This window comes from Drosophila montana, unplaced genomic scaffold (genome assembly GCF_035044405.1).
Source record: "Drosophila montana isolate Dmon_TW-CO22-7 unplaced genomic scaffold, ASM3504440v1 contig_2178_1, whole genome shotgun sequence".
NCBI lineage: Eukaryota > Metazoa > Arthropoda > Insecta > Diptera > Drosophilidae > Drosophila > Drosophila montana.
The window spans coordinates 701781-719813 of NW_026997075.1; the positions used below are offsets into that span (position 1 = coordinate 701781).

Below are 18033 nucleotides of genomic sequence, written 5' to 3' on the forward strand. Positions count from 1 at the left end.
CAATTGATGTACACACACAAATGTTTGTGTGCCTGGTTTTGTGTGTGTGTGTGTGTGTGTGTGGTTACAATTGTGGCGGCATGTAGACTTTGAGTGGGTGAGTTAGCTGCTGCTCATCGCTTATGACTAATAAATATGCATGCATGTGCTGTTGCTGTTGCAGTTGCAGTTGCAGTTGCAATTGTTGCTGCCCCTGCTGCTGGCTCTGCTGCTGTGGCAATTGCATTGCTTGCAACAGCGAAATGAGTGCAAAACGAAACATTTTGAAATGCTCATAAAGACATAAAACATATTGGAAAATGAAAATGCAACAAACGATTGTAAGCATAAACAGCATTAAACAAAAAGAGAAACAACAACAACCACAGCGGCAACTGTTGCTGCAACGGATTGCGCAATGGCGCAAGCGCAACGCTGCAAGCGCAAGCTTTTGCCACAGTCGTATGTGTGTCTGTGTGTGTGTGTGTGTGTGTGCGTGTGTATGTGTGTGTGTAATCGGGCGCTTGCAATCGAAATCGACATCGACAACAACGCGACCCGACGCGCCGCGACGCCAGCGAATTTGGTTGACGAAACGCGAGGCGCAAACAAAGAACACAAAAACGTGCAACAAATCAAATGAAAACGAAAATGCGAAAATTGTGCGCATTTGCAACACACACAAAATCGGCAACAGCAACAGCAACAACAATATTGGAACTTGCAACAATCACGAACTAAACGCATGCAAGCCAAAACAAAAAAAAAGACTTCGAAATAGCAGAAAATATTTCATTAAACAAAATATTCAATTGTCATATGCTTGCAATATTCATTAAATAATTTCTATAACATATTCTTCGAATATGTTAATTCAATTATTTAATTAACTAATTAATGTGCTGCACATGTGATAATTTAGTTATTTTATTAATTATGTTGTTAATAGCTTAATTTAATTATTCCATTAAATGCCCATTTTCAACAATTTGTATCTAACCCCCTTTAGCCTCCTTTCGCCTATTTTGAATTAGTTTGGCGCATAACAAAAAATAACATTAGCTTCGTAGTACCAATGATATATCAATATATCAATATATAACTAGCGGGTATACCCAGGCCTTGCCGTAAAATATATCCTCTCAAAGTTCTTTAAAAATGAGTTTGAAACCGATCGGACGATAGCCAATTTAACACACTTAAGGGCGAAATTTCCCGAATTTCTGAAACACGTATATATTTAGTTCTTATGTAAAGCTTTGAAAATAAGTTTGAAGCAAACCGGACAAAACCAAAAAACAAGAATAATATTGCCAGATTAAGGTACCAAATTTATGTCGAGGTCAACCCATTAACAAAAAGTCAAACTCGGATGAGATTTTATGTCTACATAGGATATTTCAGGGTACCATTTTCTCATGAATTTGGACCAAGAATTAGGTTGCCTGATTTAGATGCCAAATTGATTTAGGGGCCAAACCATTAACAAAAAGCAAAACCTCGTGAAAATCGGATGAGAATTTACCGAGTTATGGCTGTGGGAAATTTTGATATATCGTTTTTTTTTTCAGTGTAAGTATTTAGCCAGAGAAACCTGCAGAAAACAAATTGTAATAGGTTTTTCTTTTGTTTAAAGATTTATTTATTCTTTTAAAATGCACATTTCTAACTCTTTCATTTTTCTCAGATAATCATAATTTTTGGCCTTTATTAAGAAGCGACCTTTATCTTTTACAGACAGCTGTCTATCAGACAGTCTGTCTATAATCAGTTAAGTGTCTTGTTAATATGAACATTAGCTTTTAATCGAAATTCAGCTGAAAATGATATAATTAATTTTAGCCGTGTGTAGTCGGTAAATATTAAATGATTCCGAAATGATTTAATGCACGTTCCGATTTCACAAAACTATCATAATTATAAATACCGAGCTTTCGACTTAAGTGAATTGTGCTATTGACTGGCATACCTTGAAATATTGCAAAACAATGTTGTTTACCAAGTGGTTTCCTGAGAAGAGCATATTGGCACGGCAGATACCAATTGAAAGTGACTCCGATTGCTTAGATTATTCCAATATCAATTTCGCAGCTTTGCATTCCCATTCACACTGCATACTTTTGGGCGCATATACAAAAACTCGGTAAAAGTTACGTTCTCGAAAACAATTTCATCAAAATTGCAACAGAATGCAATTTTTGAAGTTATTGGATTACTTTGCAGAGTTAAAAATGTTGGTTTTCGCTGAGAGCTCTTTAAAAAAATTGAAATGGGACGGGAACCGAAGAGCTCCTTGAAAGGGAATTCACAATATGAGCGAAATTTTTGATTACGCCAAAAGATGATTTACCTCTAATCTGTGGAATGTCCATTTGTAATTGTTGCTACGAACGGGTAGAGCAGGGTATTCCTATTTTGTCAAAATTGACTTATTTGGAGGTATGTGTATATCATCGTGTTCAGTATCTACAGTCGAAGCGATATAAATATATATATATAGAAGGGCGTAGATTGCTAAGCATACCAAATCTCTTAATTTGAAAGATACACGATCTAAGATAAGGATATTCCCATTTTGTTACAAAATGGGTAACACATTGAAGAAGACATTTTTGGAAGTGTATGTATATTTAATCTTGTTGAGTATATACATTCGTAGTGACATATGTATATATAATAATTTTGTTCAGTATTCTATCGCAATCTCTCATTTTGAAACTCACTTTATGTAAATTTGCATAGATTCGGCTTATTATCTAACTCGAATCTTTGAAGCTTTGCATACATTCGCCTTTTTGCCCTGCCGTTCTTACATGTAAGTCGAAATCAAAGATCTAAGATCCCGCCTATGGTCTAGGCTGTTCTTATATCTAAGTTCGTGTATCTAAAATTGGTTTGTTTTTAAAGGTATCAAACCCGAAACTTACTTTAGTATTGCAAATGTCTTTTGTCTCCTTCGAAGCTTAAACATGTTGAGAATTACAAGTGTCAAGCAATGAAAAAAGTAAAGCCTGCATAGCAAAGGTGTTTTAGATGGGACTACTTATACTTATCATAGCTGCCATCGACTTGATTGTATATCATATTATCATATCAGAGTATAATATACTCAACTTTGCTGGGTTGCATACAATTACGGGCACCACAAATTTGATTACTCTTTCTTGTATTTCGGGGTATTTCGGCAAGGCTTGCATTGACTTTGCTGCACTTGAGCACGGCGAATCGTCGAAATTTTGGCAAATCAAATGCAAAGATCGTCGTTTGCCAATATCGGCAGGTGGCCAATTGTGCCGCCAGTTGTTGCCACTTCCGCTGCCGCCGTCGCTGTCGCTGCCACTGCCGCTGGCGACGTCGCTGCCGTCGTCTCTCCCACGCTTTGGCCGCGTTCAGCCCGAACAATATTGACATTGTCATTAATGCTCTTTATTAAGCTGCGGCGGCACACTCGAAAGCACATTTTGGGGGGGACAAAAAAGCTTTTAATTTAAGACGGATGCGGCGGTCACGGCGGACAAACGTGTGGAAAATGGCGACGACGACGACGACGACGGCGGCGGCGGCGTCGGCGGCGCGGCTTTTAGTTCTTTGCGCTGCGGCCAGCCAAGTGATAAGGGGTTAAGTAAAAAATTTTTTCAAATGAACAAAAACAAAAAACTAAAATCAAAAAAACGAAAAAAATAAAAGGCAGAACGTTTATCGTTGCCCTTGCCATCATTGTTTGCCGGCATGTCCCGCTCCTTGGATTGCGAATGCAATCTCATGGATATGCATAGAGTGTTAAGAGCAAGGAGACGGAGACGGAGACGGAGATGGAGACGGAGTGGCAGGGTTAGGGGCAGGCGCAGAATGGGGCAGACACAGACAGATGTATGTATGCTATGCAGCAGTTGTTGCTATATAAGAAATTCTTTTATACCATACCAAAAAGGCGACGGAGCGGGATGGAACCGAACCAAAATAAATGCGCAATGCATACAAGGAGCGAGCACACAGCGCGCGGCCCGAGAGTTGAGAGCCGGAGAGCCGCTACAACGTGACATTCCTTAAATTATTTTCTGTGCTCAAGAAAACATTAAAAAATATTTTTATCTTGTGCAGAAACGCAGCAGCAGCAGCAGCGGCAACAGCAGCAGCGGCGGCGGCGGCGGCGGCAGCAACTTTGCTGGGAAGAATCCTTTTTTAAAAAGTTGCCACAGCTTCTCTTGTTGCATCTGCCTCAAACTCAAACTCAACCTCAACCTCAAGCTCGAGCGTTCCACGCTTGCCCGTCGACGGTTTTTATACTTGGTTGGAGGCAAAAGAAAAGAGTACCACGGCAAAAATGCGACTCTCATTAATTTGTGGAAAATTGATTTCGTAACAAGCAGATAAAAACAAGAACCGGGAACAAGAACAACAGCGGCGGCAAAGGTAGAAATAAAAATAAAATAATGATAAAAATAAAAGTAATAATAAGCAAAGGCAAAAGCGCCAACTTCTAAGCACAATGAAAATGCACTTTGCGAGCACTTCTTGGAACTTTGGAGACACTTATTAGAGAAACCCAGTTAGACTGTCTTCAAATCCGCTTTAACAATTTGCTTTACAACACTGGACGCTTACACTGCCAAAAACAAGGGCTTACTTGAGATAAAATGCTCGCAAATAACATAGATATTACACACAAAGAAATCTTAACATATTTTTGGCTTTGCTAAGACGTGCTCGTAAGATTAAAATACGTTTTAGTTCAGGCTGAAAATTCAATTTTCTGTAAAAGGAAATTACATTTATTACTATTTATCATGAACCGAACCTTTAGTCGCAAGAACCGCAACCATACAATATTTTCTTGAATACTTGATGCAAGACTTTGAAGACTTTTTTGAATAATTAAGTACTTCAAGATTAAAGAAATCATTTGTACACTGTAAGTTATATATGAACACATTTGATATCTTTCTTTTAGTGTACGAAAAAATAGTCCATATATGTATGCTTTTTATCAAGAATTAAATTTTAACGCAAAATAAAGGCAAGGATAATAAAAATTGTTTAAAATTAATAGCATTTTGTATATATAAAACGAAATATTTGTAAAGAATATTTGGATAAAAAGGGTTTCTTTGTTCGGCGAAAAGAATACGAAGACTGGAAGTGATTTTAAAAGTGAACTATAAGTGAAACTGCAGGCTTTGAAAAGCAAGAGAGATGTGAGAAATATATAAAACGAAGTACTTGTAGAGTATTTCGACGGCTCAAAGTGATATCATAAGTGAAATATAGGTGAAATTGCAAGCTAACAACAGCAGGATAGACGTGAGAAATATATAAAACCAAATATTTGGAGAGTATTTCGATGACTTTTGGGTAAAAAGAGTTTATTTGTTCGGCGACAAGAATACGCAGACTGCAATACAACTGATGTTAAGCGAAGAAATGCTGACAAGTCGGCAAGTCCATCCGGATGCTGGATACTGTCAAATGATAACAATCACAATTTCTAGGCGGCGACAGCGACAGCGATTGGAGGGGTGCAACCGAAATGCGCCCCTCCAAAGCACACTTGGATTTCAGTTATAAAAACAAAGCGTGGAGCAAATCGAAACGAAAATCAAAAACAAGACAAAAAAAAAAGAAGGAGAAAAAGCGGCGGCAAAGCATTAAATAAAAACAAATACCAAGTGGAAGAGCGGTTCGTGGTTCGTTGTGGAACCGGGCGGAGGAGCCGCTACACGTTTTCAAGTTCCAGAGTTTTCAAACTGGCCGCTGCGAAGACAGTCAAAGGGCGACGCACAGCTTTGGCAAAGGGACGTACTGGGGAGTGGAGAGTGGGGAAGGGGGAAGGGGGGGCTTTGGCTTTGGCTCTGGGCCATTATAACATTGGTTGCCGCTGCCGCAGGCGGCAAAAATAGCCAAAGCCAACATGGCGGATGTTGCATGGAATTTATTTTTACTTTAAAGTAAAGAATTTTTTGAATTCCTGAACGTTGAAAAATGTTGAAAACGACAAAACAAAGTATGCACGAGTGTGCATAAGAGTGAGTGTGCTATGTGTGTGCGTGTGTGTGTGTGTGTGCGTGTGTGTGTGCTGTGTGTGTGCTGTGTGTGTGTATTAAATACTTTCAAGACGCTACCAAACGGCAGCGCCTGGAGGGGACAGATACAGCTACAGATACTACGTGCGACCGGCCGGCAATTCAACTGAAATGACAGAACAGCTGACAACAAAGGAGAAGAGGAGGGGAAGGGAGGGGGGCACACACACACACACACACACACACACGCACAGTTTTGTGGCAGCAGCAGCAAGCAGGACGCTACATCGCTGGTATCCCGTATCAAATATCAAAGAAATGTGGCAAAGATTTATATATATGTATATATAAAGTAATTTTTTCGCTGATCGGCAGATTCTCGTCGTCTCTTCGATTTGGATTCTGATGCTGATGTCTGCCTGTGAGTTAGCAGGCCGAGTGTTGAGCTTAACCTCTAGTTAGACAGATCGATTTCATTGTAATTCAACTGCAAAGACAAACATATATACATATACATATATATATAATTATGTCTGTTGGGCTCTCAAGGCGGCGCCCACATGCTGCTGAAACCTGCTCGCCTCATGGGAAACTAGAGTTGCAGTTGCAGTTGCAGTTGCAGCAAGTGCATCGTGTGGCCCTCTTTTGGGGGCGGCGCCGGATTCACATATGTTCAATCCAATGATGCGTTAAGGCTTCGGATACTGCCCTTAGTCAACAGCTCGGTGCGTATTGTTCGCACACCCAATTCTGACGAAAGAAATGTTCCAAACACGGCATAATGTTCAACAGATATGGATATGGTTAACGTATATATATATTACTTATTATATATATACACGCAATGCAGCAGACCTTTCCACTTGAAACCTTAAGAGAACCAAGCACAGATAAATTAATAAATAAGAACGAAAGGCTATTCTTGGCAAGACGCAGATTGTTCCTATATGCGATATATAATATAGAACTAGTCCGATTTGCAACTGTTTCGCAGATATCTTGGGAGAATGGTGATGATCCGATCCGATTTTGACACACGTAATGCCCACTATATGAACTTCATGGGCAGTACATATTTCGTGACAACATTATAATATCCTCCAAAGAGTCAAGAACGAAGATGGATGCCCGTAAGCTCAGCACTTTCGGCATCTCTATATCTGTTTTCCATATTCTTGAATAAGTTTTCAGCTATAAGATATTTGCATTTGCCAAAAACCAAGGTGTTCTGTACTCACAAAAAGATGTACGAGTAGTAGGAAATCGTCAAAAATAATACTTGAGAAAAAATCACAATAAAAAATGCGAAGCATCCAGCTTTTATAATCTTCGATTTTAGAAGCTGTGAATATTAATCGATTTTGGGTAAGTGAAAGAAGTTATCGATAAAATGGAAAAAACATGATTATGTCGATGCTACTGTTGATACTACTTGATAATATATCGGCTTAAAAAATAAAACATAATGATAATAATAATAATATAATATAAAAAGAATAGAACTTCATAGCGGACGGGCTGGAAGCTTCCTACAAGAAATCGGATACGAAATGGAGAAACGGAAAACTTTTGAAAAATTGTGTTTTTCATTTGAGATATTTAAATTTAATCGATGATCGATAACCGATATTTGATATATTGCATATTTATTAAAATATGCAGCTTGTTTTTGGCACAATCGAAAGAACAGAAGTAATATCTTAAATTTAAAGGAAACGGGATGAGTGAGAAACTCCTTATTTTAAAGGAGGAACAGGTAAGAAATGGAACTGCATAGAAATCAGGAATGCGATAGTTGGTAATGATAAAGGATTTTTTGTTAGAAAATCTGCGATGCCTGCTTTAAGTTTCTACCCTTTCAAAGTCGTCCGATACATAAATATATATATATATATATATATATATATAAATATCAAAGAGCAGAAGCTTAGGCACTTAATATGTGTTCTAATTATCACGTTTATTTAAAATGCACTTTGTCAACCAATAAATTCTGGGCAAGTCAATGAGCTTTGGTGGCCGATAAAGTTCCTCGCAATCGACCTTCATTAAAGCACTTTCAGTGGCAAATATAAACAGCAACAGAGCCCAAGATAGTAAGATTACAAGTACTCGGACTCATTTTCGTTGTCGTACTCGTACATGATGCATGAATGCTATGATAATAAAAAGGTTATACGAGAACCTCGCTAAAACGGCGAGACGTTGACGTTGACGTTTGTGGTTCGATGATTGGACTGCTTATAATGAAACAGCGTTACGATCAATTTACGATCCGATCAGGTTATTGCAAACTGTCAATGGAGCTCGACTATATCTAAAAAGCATACAATGTGCAATTCAAAGCACTTCAAACGAATTACAGCTAAGTATAAAGCTACCTTTTGGCTGACGGATCGAATCTTAAGAGCTGAGAATTGGTGGAAAATCTATGCATGAATTTGGTTAAAGTGGATTTTCGCAAATCCACTTTTTCGGGTGGAAATTGGGTAAACAACATTGTCTGCGACAAAGTTTAAGTTTCATTATCATAGGGTTTTGGTTATTTTTCAAAACCGTGTTTAAAGAGATCAGTGAAAATGTGTTTCGTTGTTTTTCAAAGAAATCACAGCAACTTGCGGAATATGAGTGAAAACAAGGTTTGTTAAAATCTAAATACAAGCTGTATGTCCGCCCATAACTTATAAAACTGCCTACTGATTGGCTGGTCAAGTCTTGACAGTTGGGAGAAGATTGAAAATCTATGCATGAATACGTTTCAAGCGGATTGTGGCCAATCCACTTGTTAGGGTGGAAATTGAGAAAACAAGATAGTCTGCGCTGATGTTTAAGTTGCAATATAACGGGTCTTAACTGTTTTTCAAAGCTCTATTAAAAAGTAAAGTTAAAAGGCTTTTGATTGCTTTTCAAAGAAAATAATATATGTGAATATAAGTGGAATATAAGTGAAAGAAAGGGTTTCTTTAAATCTATATTAAAGCTCTAGGTCTCAACGAAGCCCTTTCGGTCAAAAGCAAAATGACGTGGTTAGAAATAATAAAAGCAGATAATTTTGTATAATTATTTTCGTTAGAAACTGGCAGGGAATATGTGTATAAATTTCTGTGATGTATATGTTTTTGGGAAACCCCGCAAGTAGCTGCAGCAAGAGGCAGTCATGCAAATTATTGCAGCAGAATTAACTAAGAAATAAGAACTAAGCACATACGCTTGGGTCTTAAGTGCCAAAGCATTTCATTGGACTTGGCCCTATAACCCAATATTACTGAGCAGAGCTACCCTCCCCCCTCTCTCTTTGTATGTATATAGTCTCTGTCTAGCATAGATCTTACATAATATAAAAGCAATTTGTAAAACAAATTCAATTAGCTTTTTTGTCTGTCTGTCTTTGAGTGCGACTCAAGTAATGTGCAAAAGAAAAGTAAAATGCAAAGCTGCCACACAGCGCGACAGACTGACGGACGGACGGACGGACGGACGGACGGACGGACGGACTGACTGACTGACTGATTGATTGACTGACTGATTGGCAATAAGGCAGTTGACATTCTGATTGGACTTAACGCCTCTTCTGCCCCATCTTCAACTTCTGATTAGCCTGGCAATTCGATGACGCCAACGTCTCAGCCAACCGCGGCGAATGTAAACAAATACACATTCACAATCATTTGCCCATTTTCCACATTTCCCTTGGCAGCAAAAAGCAACATCATAAAATATCACAAATCGATTAACGGCGCGTGGCGCCAACTGTTTCTGTTTCTGTTTCAGTTTCCACTCAACAACCTCAACCCTCAGGCCTAGGCCCCAGCCCCAGCCCCAGTCCCAGCCCCAGCCCAAACTGAAACCCCAACCGACTCGTCTGACTCTCGGCGTCGCGTTGCCAGCGGCGACTTTTTGCAAGTGCAAAACTAATTATCCGAACAGAACAGCAGAGACGCATGAATAATACTTACTACTGATAAAGTAGCTCTGCGATTCAATTTCCTATACAAATATATAAATGAGTTGAGCTTGCAAATAGCCGAGCCCCCCGTGCTCTCTCTCTCTATCTCACTTTCTCACTCTCAACCCTTCTCCATCGGATCTAGCGATCTGTGTGTGACGCATAAAATTGCTCAAACTCTCGCATTCAACGTGGCTGCAAATGAAAATCTGTTTTAAACAATGGGCCCAAAAAAAACTCCATCAAAATATCATATATCCGCCATATATAATTTTCATTCATGGGCTTTACTAATCACTGATATCGCATTACCCATTGCATAAGCTTCAAAAATAAATTTGTTCTATGTCGAAAAAAAGCTTTTCGATCTTGAAGTACACTTCACGAAAACTCTTCTCGTCAGCAAGAACTATTCATTAACTAATTCCTATTCATGTTTTGATTGCTTTAGTTTATTCCTGATTGACTGACTGACTGACTGATTGATGATCAGCGCATAGCTCAATCCGTTAGAGCTAAGAAGCTGAGTTTTTTACTCTGTCTTATTTTGGGTTCTGTAGATGAACAATAAGATGGAATATTAGAATATTTCTAACGTGAATGTGAAAAATTTTTGAATGGACATTTTTTTGCTTTTTTCTTTCGACTTGAAAATTTTATTCATTTTTCACTCGAATACGTGATTTTAAACGTAATAAAAAATATTTTACCGATTATTACTTGCAAACAACTAAATAAATTGCAAATTAAAATGATCAAGCTTTGGGTCATTAATTGCCATAAATCAGAAGTAATAAAAAAAAACGTGTACATTATATAAAACACTCAACATTGAACAGCTGGAAATATGAAATGGGCGCATGTTGGCAAATGCATAAGTATTTAATTACGCTTCATTACAATTCCATAAACTGAAAACTGCTGTGAAATGTGAAGCATATTATATGATATGCTTGTCATAGACTTAAAAAGAAGAACTCGAACGGTTACAAGCTTATTATAAATGTCCAAAGCAGACTTCGAGTCGCACAGTTAAACAGCACAAATCTAATCAAATCGGGCCAGATAACATAAGTGCAGCTAAGCCTCTTATAAAAGATGCACTTATCTGGTGCAAGAAGGCGATCTGATTTACAAAGAGAAAATTCCAGACTCTCGGTTCCAATGTTTGGAATTAACATTTCTAAGTTTTATTTAACTTTGGAAGATAGATAACTCGGGCACACAAGTTGGCTGCTAGCTTTGATAACATATTATTCTAAAAGCTACAAGAAAATACTTGGGAAATTTTATACAAGTTTGTGGCAGCTTTGCTAATAAGCATCCTATTTCCCTTTAAAGATTGATAGATTGATTGGATAGAACTTTTTTTCAGCCTCTTTCTAACTTTATTACCTAGCAATGAAGTGCCCATACTGCTAAGAGTATTAACAACCTAATTGCAACCAGTATCGACTAACCACGCAGCAAAACGTTTAAGAATATGACACAAGGAATTGCCAAAACATTAACCCTGCAAGCCGTTAACACGAATTTGTTTTGAAGAGAAGCACGACTGCATGAAATACATGAACAGGCCAAGCCGAGCATGTTAAAACGTTAACGAATGTGCCACAAAAAAGAATTGCAAAATAATTAAATTTGAAGGCCCTTCAAATACCTACTATTCGGTAAAGCGACGAAAGGTTTTTAACATACGAAATTCGTTAACGGGCCATGCCAAGCAAGTCAAAACGTTTACGAATGAAACAGAAAAGAGAATAGCAAAAAAGATTAAGTTGATCGTAACTAATAGCCCATACAGAGTATATATATACATAAATCCCGAAAAGTGTGGCAACGTCAAACAATTATTTTGACAGCAAGTTTAACCAATTGTTAAACTTAATTCAGAATAAATTCTTTGCCCTTGGCTCGAGTGTGTCTGAATTAAAGTTGCAACTAAAGTCTGATCGTGCTTTCGCATACACTTATGTATGTACCATACCATATCAAAGAGATTATCATTATTTATTTTCTCTTTTTTTTTCATTTCTTTTTTTTGTTTTTTTTTTTTTTGTGCTGATAACAATAGCCACGCATCAGATTAAGCGATAGCTGCCGCTGATGTAATGCGATATGCCGCCGTATATGAATCATCCGACGGGTTTCTGATTAGCAACATTTTTGGGCTTTCGATTTTTGAACTAGCTTCTGCTCGAAGAACTCTCCAACTGCAGAAGAACTGCGAGAATTCGTTTCTGTTCTTTGATTGCGATTAAATATGCACACGGAATTCAATTTAACTGCCGTACAATTTGCATTTAGAGACGGGAGTTTTTGACAACAAAATAAAACTGTTTCAAAATAAGACCAAATCGGGATTGAAGAAATTGTTTGACTTAAGATTTTGAGGCTGCTTATGAAACAAGAAAGAAAGTCTTCCAATATATCTTTTAGCTCGCGGTACAGTGAACATCCCCACAAACATACATAGTTCATAGTTAAATCTAAATCAAAATTATTTGCAGTGTATTTAAGAATTTTACTTACTTTTGTACAGAAATTTTGAATAATCACAATCCATGTTGTTGTTGTTGATGTTGTTGTGGTTGTTGCTTGTTGCCGTAGTGAATGTCTATTGTTGCTGCTGCTGCTGCTGTTGTTGTTGTTGTTGTTGTGGTTGTTGTTCTTGTGTTGACATAGACATGAAGCTGCCGTTGGAGTTGCTGAATTGATGCGGCGATTGTTGTTGATGGATTTGATTGATTCACAACTGCATTCGCACTGCTTTTCGCTTTTGCGCCATTCACTTGACGACAATTATAGAAAAAAAATGCCAAAAAAAAATATGAACCACACTCACACACAAATAAATAAATTAAAATATGAAAATGCCGTTAGCCGCGTTGGCACGCGGGTGCGGGGGGCTGGGTGGGGCGTTTTTTGTTCTTGGTGTTGAGGGCCGGGTTCGAAAAGTGCAGCGTTGACACAAAAATTTGAAGATTGCCGCCGGCGGCGGTGTAAGACAAACTGAAATTCGAATTTCGAGTTCGAGTTCGAAGCTCCGCAGCGCTCGAGCAACCTTCTGCTGCTTGTGTAGATTTTTTGTGTTTTTCTGTTGGTTTTGGTTGCTGTTGCTTTTGTTGTTGTTGTTGTTGTTTTATTGACACTTGATGGGCGCTGTTGCCATGTGTTGTTGTTGGTTGCTGCTGTTGTCGAATTTTGTTATTGTTGCAATTTAATGCCACTTTACAAGCATGTATAACATTGTGAGTTTTTGGTTGTGGGCTGTTGTTGTTTTCGCTTTTGTTTTGCTTTCATTTACACGCTGCAGGTGTTGGTATGTAACAATCGCGAGCACACACACACACACACACATATGTGTGTGACAGTCGCATATTCTTTGGCGACTGTCGCCGCCGCAGCACTATTCTAGTTATGCTTCTTCTTATTTTGCTGTAAGCATTTCTTTCTTCTTCTCGCGTTTGCAGGTGTAGCCGCTGCTGCCGCTGCTGCTGCTGCTGCTGCCGCTGCTGCTGCTGCTGCTGCTGCTGCTGTCGCCGCTGGTGTTGTTGTTGTTCTTGTTGCTCTTCCGTTTAACTGTATCTTATCGGGGCGCGCCTTTTGCTTTGCTTTAACCAAATTGAAATTTGAACAACATCAACATGTGTTTAGCTATTATTGTTGTTTTCCTTTCATTTATTATGCAGAGACGCGCGTTACAACAAAAAAGGCGCGCAATCTCTGGACGTCACTCGCTGCGACTGCTGCTGATGCTGCTGCCGCTGCTTTTGCTTGCTCGTTGTTGTTGTTGTTTTTGTTATTCTTGTTGGGCGTATTGTCGCCGATTTAGTTGGGTGCAACAGTTGCGCTGGCGTTGCAGCTTCATACCACAAAAAACGACTGTCACAGGATGCACCGGAAAAAAATGCACAAAAAATTAGTTGTCGTGTGTGTGTGCCAAGGAACAACAATGCTAGTCGCATATATTTATGTGTGTATGTATTAGCACCAAAAATACACGCACGCACACACACTTACACGCAGCACACAGTTATTTTATATACATATCTATGCACAACTATATATGTATATGTATGCATATATGCAATGATAATTTAGTTTTTCGCGCTTCTGCTGCCGTCGCCGACGCCGCCGCCGCTGCTGTTGCGAATTCAATTTAATTTCTTTTGCTAAACTTTTTGTGTAATTTTGTTTTTGTACACTTTTGCTTTGCCCTACGCCAGTAGGCGGCACGCGCTGGCAAATGTGTAAGTTTTCATGTAGCTTAACAGATGATTCTAATTGGGATGCGGTTTCTGATTGGATACTATTTCGGCATTTTTTCTTGAACGCTTTTCTTACACACGCCGCCCAATGCTCCGGGCCGGAGAGTCAAAGACGAAATGTGCTTTTAATGTAGACACAGACACACACCGAGACACATAGATACATATATATTGTACATACATATGCATGTAAATAAGTTAAAAGAAATTTTCTATAGATATTGTCTAAGCAATTTGGCTATTTGATTTAAATTTGTTAACTACGTGCTGCGCTTGCTTTCGCATACAAAATGTGACGCCAACACAACCGACGGTATAAACAAAACTACCAATACGAAATTAGCTCAAAATGTATTTCAGGCAAAAATTAAAACAGCAAAAGCGCTCATTGTGCGCGAGCGAGCCGTGCAGTAAAACTGCCAACCTACCCACACAAGCACACTAGAAGAAGCAAACACATACAGACGCTCGCACACAGAGCAGCATACGAACCATGCCCGAAGACCGAGCCCCAACAGTTTGTTGGATACGCGCGCGACACACTCACACAACCGCACGTACATGCCTATATACACATACAGCAAATTTACTCACCGAGTTGGTCGCCACCAGCTGAATGGAGTACACGCGGCCGAGAGCAAATTACGAGTGTGTGAGCGAGTAAGAGAGAGACACAGTACGATAGAGCGAGACATGGCGAGTGAGAGAATGTTGCCGCTGTCTCTACCGCATGGGAGCGAGCGAGTGGAGTGCGCACAGCGCATGAATCAGCTTCCGCTGTTTCTGTTCAATGTTGTTGTTGCCTTTGTTGTTCTTGTTCTGGTTAGCTGCCGAAATGAGTTTCGCTCAAAGACATGTTGTTGCTGGCCTGCCTGAGGTTGAGCGCTTTGCTTTGAGGCGACTGTATAAGAGAAAGAGCAGAGCACTTGCTGTGGCACGGTTATCCATAACTATATTTCTATGTATGTATGTATGTGCTAGTTTATGAGCAGGTTTATGCGTAACACAAACTTGTGATACAATGAAAGAATACATGAATATGCATGCATGTATGTATGTATGTATGTACATTTATGTATTTATAACCATACACTTCAAGTGTAATAAAAATCATACTAAAATACAATTTAAATTAATAAAGCAGAAAATTATACGCATAACTATAGAAAAAAAAAGTACAGTACGGATTAGAGTATTGGAAAGAGAGGAATAAAGCAAGAGAAAGAAAGAACCAGGAGTTAAATTATAAGATATCCACACAATATAAAAAACGTATAATCAAAGCTCGAAAATCTGCAAGCCTTACTTTAATTCTTGAGAATCGCGTAGTAGGGCAATACATAGTCCATACCCTCATACATACACTCATATATACACACATACATGTAAACACACATAAATACATAAAGTATATTATTTCCAGATACAACTTTGAAAAATAAAACAGGAAAAAATATATACACCTGCATACATACACCAACATACATACATACTTACATACATACATACTTACATACATACATACTTACATACATACATGCATACTTACATACATACATACTTACATACATACATACTTACATACATACATACTTACATACATACATACTTACATACATACATACTTACATACACATACATGTTAACACGACCTGTTAAAAAAAAAATATACACTAAAACACACCAAGAAAACCTGCAGCCCTTACTTGAATTTATGAGAATCGAGGAGTAGAGCACTTATTTAAAATGTTTTTTTGTTATAATTGCAGCGTAACGGTTGGAGTTATTGAAACATTTTAAATGGACTTGGTTAGCCATTGAAACACTGCGTCATACATACATACACACACACACACGCATACCTACATACATAAAATGAACTAAACTTTGACTGCTTTTGACGCAACAGAACATGCTCACACTCACTATCATACATATATACTTACACACACCTACATACGTATATACATACATACGTGCAAGAATACATACACTTTTACATAGATACATACATATATAAAATAAAGTAAAATGGGTCATAACTGGATAACTAATAAAGAGATTTAATAAGTACATACATACGCATATACGTAATGCAGGTATTATGCAACATTACCTGAGCTAAGTTAGTGTATCCTTGGAAAGGGTATAATCTTTTCGGTATAGTATTTCCTGTGGGCAATTGTTTTCACGATGTCAAATCATGTCGCGATCAACAAACGGTTTAGTGTAAGCGACATGCTCCGAACCCACCACAAAATCACTCAGCCTCCATTTATCCCAACAGAGAGAGAAAGAGCGAGCGAGAGAGAAATGAGTGCAATTGCATGTGCGTAAATGCGCGCGTGTGTGTGTGTGCAGCTCCTGTGAGATACTTTTGTGTGTGTGCCTATGGCCAGGCTCTCTCAACGCGGCACTTAACACAAATCATTTTTTTTTTTTCATTTCTATTTTGGTTTCATCTTTTGATAATTTGGCGCCGGTTCTGACCTGAAGTTGACTTTGTTACAAAGCCGAGGATTAATTAGTAAAGCTCATAAACTTACTATATATCTATCAGGATTCTGAGATATGTAAGCAAGGACACTTACTTCACTGATTGACAGTTAAAATATCAAATTGTCTATTTACCTACTCCTGTTCCTAAGAAACCTTCAGGGCTGCACAAGCTAAATTGTCGGTGGTTCGGTTCACGGTTCGCGCCAACTGCCCGCCTTTGTTTTCGGTTCGTGAGCTGTTCACATGCTAAACCCCTGATTTGAATTAAAACCCGTAAAATATAATTCGTTTTTAAGCCAAGGTACATATGTATGTATATGTATGTGCTTTGGCGCTTGATCTCCCAAGCCATATTATTTTTTGAAAATAGGATTTTGCTTTTCAAAAATTGTTCGGTTTGGGTTTCGGACTTGAACTAGTTCATTCATAAATCATATGCATATGCATGTTATTATGCATGTGTGTGTGAGAGTGTGTGTATGTGCGTTGTAACGTGCATGATATTTGCGTTTGTTGAACCCCATTAAATTGTCACTAGGCATAGGCATTTAAAATGCACGCCTCCAATGCATTAATTGCTATAAATTGAACCAAACATCACACACACACACACACACACGCACGCACATAAATATGTATATTTATATAGAGCCTAGTGGGGTGCGACATGCGACATGCAACAACATGATGGAGCCGGGCGAAAGAGTGGCATCTGGAGGATGAGGATTTATAGTGTAGGGTGTGCGGGGGGCGGGGGTAGGGAAGCGCCTGAACATCGACATTGTTGCGCATATTGGCAAAGTTTGTAATTTGCCGCCATCTCTATATGTTGCTGGGTCGCTCGAAAACAGCTGTTTGTTGCGTCCTCTCACTCAATTAGCCAGCTCAAGCAATTGAGTGGGAACGCATGCTGAGAGTGCTGCACACAATGAGCGCGTTGCGCTAAGCGTTGCGCCCGCGAATGTGGTGCAGGGGTGTTGGGTGGCGGTTGGGCGATTCATCAAAGACACACAAACCAAAAATTATGAAATGGCCATATTAGACACACACACACACACACACACACACACTCAAATCAAGATGTTAGCAATTGGAACTAACTCAACCAGGGTTCTCAACCGCATGATGAGCTAGTGGCTGGTGGACACCCCGAGGGTTGGGATTGTGTCGCATGGGTCGCCCAGAGCGCGCGCCTCGGCAATTCAGCTTCGTGTGCGCACGCCACGCAGCGTGCGTCTCAGTCGACGTCGCCGCCGACGTCTTGAGCTCTTGAGCGATTTAACGGCAATCGACTTGACAGTTGTAACTCATTGTCTGA

The 18033-nt window shown here is 39.0% G+C and overlaps 1 protein-coding gene and 1 long non-coding RNA gene across 2 annotated transcripts in view; both read right to left on the reverse strand.

The window, feature by feature from the left end:
* Positions 1 to 12762, reverse strand: part of scalloped (TEA domain transcription factor 1 homolog scalloped) — a 65525-nt gene extending 52763 nt beyond the window's left edge. The window contains exon 1 of the mRNA XM_064680738.1: positions 12478 to 12762. Within this exon, the coding sequence (XP_064536808.1) occupies positions 12478 to 12511 (34 nt within the window). The 5' untranslated portion in view covers positions 12512 to 12762. The remainder of the gene's footprint in view (positions 1 to 12477) is intronic.
* A 304-nt stretch (positions 12763 to 13066) lies between these two features.
* Positions 13067 to 14562, reverse strand: LOC135427313 (uncharacterized). The gene is made up of 2 exons (XR_010436032.1): positions 13969 to 14562; positions 13067 to 13830 (listed from the first exon to the last, which is right to left on the reverse strand). It is a non-coding gene; the product is annotated as an uncharacterized LOC135427313 (long non-coding RNA).
* Positions 14563 to 18033: the final 3471 nt, after the last annotated feature.